The sequence below is a fragment of the Ylistrum balloti genome, unplaced genomic scaffold (genome assembly GCF_031769215.1).
Source record: "Ylistrum balloti isolate Yb309-2 unplaced genomic scaffold, AGI_CSIRO_Ybal_v1 Utg371072, whole genome shotgun sequence".
NCBI lineage: Eukaryota > Metazoa > Mollusca > Bivalvia > Pectinida > Pectinidae > Ylistrum > Ylistrum balloti.
The window spans coordinates 734,881-741,371 of NW_026782592.1; the positions used below are offsets into that span (position 1 = coordinate 734,881).

At 35.3% G+C, this 6,491-nt stretch overlaps 1 protein-coding gene across 1 annotated transcript; it reads right to left on the reverse strand.

Moving 5' to 3' along the window:
• Positions 1–888: 888 nt before the first annotated feature.
• Positions 889–3,203, reverse strand: LOC132560511 (large ribosomal subunit protein eL27-like). The gene is made up of 4 exons (XM_060225178.1): positions 3,118–3,203; positions 2,584–2,753; positions 1,159–1,269; positions 889–958 (listed from the first exon to the last, which is right to left on the reverse strand). The coding sequence occupies exons 1-4, from the start codon at positions 3,196–3,198 to the stop codon at positions 910–912; spliced, it is 411 nt and encodes a 136-aa protein (XP_060081161.1). The 5' UTR covers positions 3,199–3,203; the 3' UTR covers positions 889–909.
• Between the last annotated feature and the right edge of the window lie 3,288 nt (positions 3,204–6,491).

The following is a 6,491-nucleotide window of genomic DNA, read 5'->3' on the forward strand; positions in this document are numbered from 1 at the left end:
TCATAGCAAATTGAAGGTTCAATGTGCGACATTTTCAGGATAAGACGAAAGATTAGTGCGATCCTTTGAGGTACATGAAATGAATGTTGAGGTTGTGTAACCATATTGTAATGGCTTTGAAGAATATGCAAAATTTCTATGTTTTTTTAGATCTTCTAGTAGAATTTATAATAATCCTGGACTAGTTGTCGTACACCTATCATACACAACAAAAACATTAGTCAAACCTCAGATATGGAGTATCATGGTGAAATAGGACAAGACACGGTAAATGGAAAATCAAGTGGGTATGAAAAATTAACGAGGCCAGGATTTTCGGACAAATTTGCATCTTTCAGTCTGAATATGATAATTCGGTGTTGCTTCAACAGATACTGACTAAACTTCTAGTTGTTTACTTAGTTCATTTTCATTTAGACACCTCTCTCCCACCTACATTGGTGTATATACAGGAATCGGCTTGTTTGACTTTATCAACGGTGACCTAAACACTCATCAATGGTAAGTTATGTTCATGAAAAGTTTTGCTATCTATTACAAAATGGCCTGTGGCTACCATGTTAAAGCTTTGATTAGATGGAAAAATTAAAAAACCCGTAACAAATTAACTCCAGACATTTTTCTCAATGGTGTGAATGAATTTTTAATAGTTCAGACTAATCAACTCCCTGGATTTAAGAAATGATTTTCCATCCACAATGATGGTTCAGACCAAATTTAGTTGAAATCCGCCCAGGCATTTAGCAGTAGTAGTTTTTTTTATATATGGGAAGGTTTACAGACAGCAATGCACGACACATGATAGCAACGGGTCATCTCGACTGGCCAATTGGGCAAGAGATGAAGCTGAAGATTAAATTGAGTAAAATGATCACTACCACACCATAATACTGTACATTTTTTTTTTATTTAGAATCGCAGCTTCTGGAAAAACCATCTGTTCTTTCCAGTCTTGTATCTGAAAAAAAAAAAAAAAACAACAGGGTAACAGTTAAGGTTAAGCAAGATATAGAGTTTTTGGAAAAAATGTATTCTAATCCACTTAAACATTCATTTCTATATATTGTAACTGGAAAGGCTGCCATTTTACAGTCAGGAGAACTTATTACACTTATTTGGGATCAAAGATAAAGATGCTGTCACATTGTAAAGACTTACCTTTCCTCAAACTTAGCCTTGACATCTCGCCTAGCCTTGCGTTTAAGAGCTGGGTCCCTGAAAGCATCTTTGTTGACAGAGGATTTGTCCAAGTTCACATCAACAGAGTATCTGGAAAAATATCAAGTATCAAAAATCACTCATTTGACCACAGACTGTCTTTAACATCAATTAGTTTGTGCACCCTACACAATACTAGTTAAAAGCCTGCACTATCAATTCAAATATTGACAAAAATACCACCTACTTACACTTACAGGTAGAGATTTTACAAATGTCTCAAAATGCACTGGTATATGTACCGTTTTCTGAGACCTCAAGATTTTTATCAGTCCCAAAATCTGAGAAAGTAACCCTGAAAACATGATGGTCAAATATGGATTGATCACTGCACAGTATGTATATATACCTTTTCCAGACCAAACAACAGTACAGAGACGTGCATTGCTCTCCATAGAAATGAAAACAGATCACAGATAAAAGCTTAGTGTGAACAACTTCAGTCTCATTATGAACATATTGAATATCAATCTACAGAGTTTTCCAAACTTACACAATATTTATTTTGCTCAAGCGACATGTGATTTTGTCAACCTTAAAGACTTTAAATTAGTGTCAAACCACAATTATCATAGCAGTATCACCATACCACTAACCAGGAAATTTTCGCCTACATGCAACATTTGACCTTTAAAATTTTCGTTCATGATCATGGAAGGCTAATTTAAGATTGGGGGGCCTAAAACTGGTTACACCTTATATAATACAAAGAGAGTAAAATGAAACATGAAGCAAATTATGAATAAGTGTACATGAGTGAAAATATGCATTGCTCACATGGCAAATTTGGCCTTTTAATAAGGCATTCAAAATATGCAAAATAATTCCCAAAACCATCTCCTTACTGGGTCCTGCCCTTGTGGTCACAAAGGGTCAGATTCAATGTTCCAAACTTGGACAATATCCTTGTATCGAGAAGAATTTCTCTAAAATTTACATTTCCCCAATTTGGCCCATCCCTCGTGCCCTATGTGGCTGTATTTCCCCTATTGGGCCCCATCTTCCATTTTTTGCGAAAGGGGAAGATGAACTGTTTAAACAAAATTGATTCCCCTTCACCAACGAATGCTTCACATCAAATTTGGGCAATATCTACCCTTCTGGACCCTGGGAACCGAGAACCAATCCTGACACAAACTTGGTTACCTTTCATGCAAGGATACTTGAGAAGTAGAATTTTTAGGAATTTGCTTATTTCCCCAATTGGGCACAACTGATTCCCTTTCACCGAAGAATATTTCAGAATGTATTTGTGCAATATCTTATCATACCTACAGGAGGAATAGGATTTTAAAGAACTTGAAAGATGCCGGATGGACAGATGAACTAAAAACAGAAAGACTTTATCGTGTTAAATCTCCATACCTTGTGGGCATAAGATGGTTGTAGTTGTATACTCTCATGAAAGTCTTCATCTTGGACCTATCCTTGGTCTTCTTCTTGCCCATGTCACGGGTAACCTTGCGTGGGTATCGGTCAATGCCTGCTACTAGGGCATGACCATAACCCTTCTCTTGTGTACCATCATCGTAGTTCTGTAAAAAGCAAGTTATTTCACTGGTATACTATACTGGTTCAAAGAAACAGGTTTTTTAATGCTATATTATCATGTCGACATTAGCATTGTACTCTGTAGTTCAGATTGATTCAGCAGAGATTGTACGTCAAAGATCTTCATGTTGAAAACTGTTTTTCCGATTTAATGTATTCTATTAATGAATGCTAAAAATGTCACATAAAAAAAAACAAAGATTATCTCATATTTTTCATTTTACAAGGGGCAGAATTTCTTCTCTCATCCAAAATTGAATCAAGAAACTACTTTCATGTATGAGAGGTCGTCAGAGTATACATAGGGTATTTTTTGGGGGACCATCTGTCATCGAGCGATTACCTCACCTTCACAATGACAGCTTTACGGCCAGCAAATCTTCCGTTCAAGACAAGCACCACCTTCCCTTGCTTCATGAACTTGCCCATGGCTGCTGTGAACAAAAATAGTCAAAAATCAAGATTCAAAAAGCAACAGACCATAACACATCCTATACAAAAACACTGGAGGACAGAAAACCACTCATCCCATACCTATGAGAGATACATTTTAGTATTCTAATCATAAATAAAAATATGGTAACGAAACAATAATAACAAAATAAAAGACAACACCATCACATTATGGTAAAGTCGATTAAGTTTGAATGAAATCAGTTGAAAATTGAGCGAGATTCTATGGACGAAATCTAGCTGAAATAATGCTAAGGGTAAGCACTCTTCTGTACGTTGTCTTCAGAAAAACATTCACAAGGTGCATAAAAAAATGTTAAGAGCTGTTCTAACGACGAACGAACCGTTCCAGCTGCACATTCTGCGAGAGGGTCGTGTGGAACATTTTTCCAGTTGTGTATCAATAGTTTTTAACATTATCTATGCTAAACAATCGTTCGCACAACCACTATAAGTTCAAAGTTTGAACCAAACTTAATACTAGAGCGCTAGATAAATATTATCCAACATGACGTTGAACAGTGTACCAGGTATGTTATGACTACTACCAAATCTTGCATTCCTAGCAGACACAAGTGCCAAAGTTTAGAGTGCAATAAGCTGTGTGAAGTCCCTGTTTGTGCGTGTTTAATTATCATATCGATTGTTAATGCTCACCCAAGGTGTGTGTGTGTTGTCATGTCATCAAAGTATCAACGTAAAATACAATTTACTCCAACTTAAGTCATGTTGCACGTCAATACAATGGACGAATTTCTTGTTTTCGAGTGGATTATAACAGCATGTACCGAAAGTATATGGCAAATAAGTATAAATCTATGAAATTTGGTTTAATCTGTGTACATCTGTCTGAACTCCAATATATTTACTATCGTGATGGTGGAGATAACCGGGGGATATAATTTCCACATTGGACACTTGCCTATGAGCAATGGCCGCTGTAGTAGAAAGGAAGTAGTTCTTTACAGTTGCGCAAAGGGTTGAGTCTAAAAACCGTGCCGGAGTACTGGGCAGATGCAGATATTTACTTATTTTTACGGTAATCATTTATTTATCATTCGTGTTATTAATCAAATACACCAGAAATTTGCAAAGTTAGTATGTGTTTTAATTTAATATAAGCTCACAATATTGATCTGTCACATTTTCTTTATAATTTTCCGGAAAGAACTTGTATAGTGATACTAATCACCAGCACATTGTACTGGACACAACGTGTGCATAATCACCATCAGTCAGATGGTAGTTCATAAAAAAAAAAATTATCGCGCCCAAAAACTGATCGACCCTAAACTTTATCTTCCAGCACAGGTCTCCGCCCAAATATATATTTTGGACTCGTATAATGTCTTCGACGATATGCCATATAACTTCGTCTTATTTTAGTTTTAAGTGGAAAAATTAACCGGCGAGATCAGAACGATAAATTGTGCGGTGGAACATTGGAAAAATAACATAAATGACTAACTAATACATTAACACTGAAATTACTTTCAATATGTAAATATTATATACAATCACCATAGTATATATTTTCTGTCCTATATTGTGGGTTATTATTATTCATTATTCATTTCATGATTCCACTGCATGCTGATCAGATTTCAGGTAATTTAAAAAGAGTAAAGGTAGTATTTACTACACTATCATGTTGCTCACTGTTTTGTTTTCGCTACAAACAACAAGGTGAGACAACAGGATGAATAACGCCACAAACTGTGAATAATACTTAACTGAATTAAACAATTTTACATTAGAAGTTATTTATATTGTATCCAATTGCTATAGATATAGAAGCTAAAATCTTTCTCCTGTAAATATCCAAATAAATCCGGACAAAATGTTCAGATGCATGAATCAACATAATACTGAAATTACTGATAGGTGGCTAAAATCCAAATCGAGAGATTACCACTTGCATTGTTATTGGATATTGAATCAAAAACAAAACTTTACAACGGTTTGTAAATATTTATTTTGCTACCGTAAAAACCCGCGCGAAAAGTGCGCATTTGTGATGAAACAGTACAGGTCTAAAGTGGGAGAACAAAAGTAAATTAAATTATTTCTGTAAATATTAATTAGTGCAAACTATCCGAGTCGGCCAAAACCAAAACCAGGATGAAATGTTTGAAAACTCGACAGCAACTAGAAAGACGGATGAAGACATTGGCCTATGTAGAACCAGAGACGTATATACGTCTCTGATAGAACATAGAAAAATAAGTCGATTATAAATGACTGTCCTTTGAAACACTGTTAAGAAATGACAGTATCAATTTTAGTCTGTTTCACTCTGGCTATGTGCACTTGCGCGATTGTCTGCTGAAATCAGGTACTGGCGGAAGTTAGGGTTGAAACATACAACACTATTTTTCCTCTTCGATTTTTTTTCTGTCATTTCTTCATTTCTATGTTTGTATTCACTTCGAAGAAATAAATCATAAATATTTCGTTGGCGTGAGACATGTATTGTTCCGCCCGGCGGTCGATTACACCACAGTCGTCTTTCAATACCGAATCAGCGAATTTGCTCTGTCTTCGGCCATGATATAGGCTCTAATTTTCGGCTGAAGAATTATCAACTATCAAGCATTGTAGATGAAATGAGACTGAAATAGTGCAGTGTTTTCATAAAGAAATTCAAATTTAGGTCAGATTGAGCTACTTTCAGTCAGTGACACGCTGTCCTCTAGAGAGGTACACGCATCTACATAAAATCGAAGCCCTTGTCAAGTATAAGATAACTAGATATGCTTCAGAAACACTGTATGTACTGCAAATGATATTTCTTCGCAAAACATCAAATTTACATCAATTTAAAAAAAGGCAGACAGACAGATACAAATGTAGGTAGCTATGTAGGTAAATGATGATGTAGGTAAATGATGATGATGATGATGATGATGCTGGAGGTGAGTACAATCGCTAAATTGACATCATGTATTTCATTTTAAAATTATATTCACCCAATAAGATGTAAAACGTAAGGAATGAAATTTGATTTGATTTGCAGAGCTCACCTTAATGAACTGACTTGCAGGTGTTTCATGTCAAAGAATTGATATAAGCTCTAATCCTTTTTCCGACATGAATTATATTTACGAGTAATATTGTTGAGTATTTAATAAAATCTTATTCAAATTTGGAATAGGCTTTAGAAAACATTTACTTTGATTGGGTTATTTAAAACAGACTATAATAGACACACCTCCAGCCTCGTGCAAATTTATTGGTTGATATATTTCACATTGACCTTGCGACCTCTT

Coding starts and splice junctions, on each gene's coding strand:
- LOC132560511 (XM_060225178.1), bottom strand. CDS start 3,198: ATGGGCAAGTTCATGAAGCAAGGGAAGGTGGTGCTTGTCTTGAACGGA. Junction 2,754..3,117: donor GTAAAGCTGTCATTGTGAAG/GTGAGGTAATCG, acceptor TGCTTTTTACAG/AACTACGATGATGGTACACA. Junction 959..1,158: donor AAGGCTAAGTTTGAGGAAAG/GTAAGTCTTTAC, acceptor TTTTTTTTTCAG/ATACAAGACTGGAAAGAACA.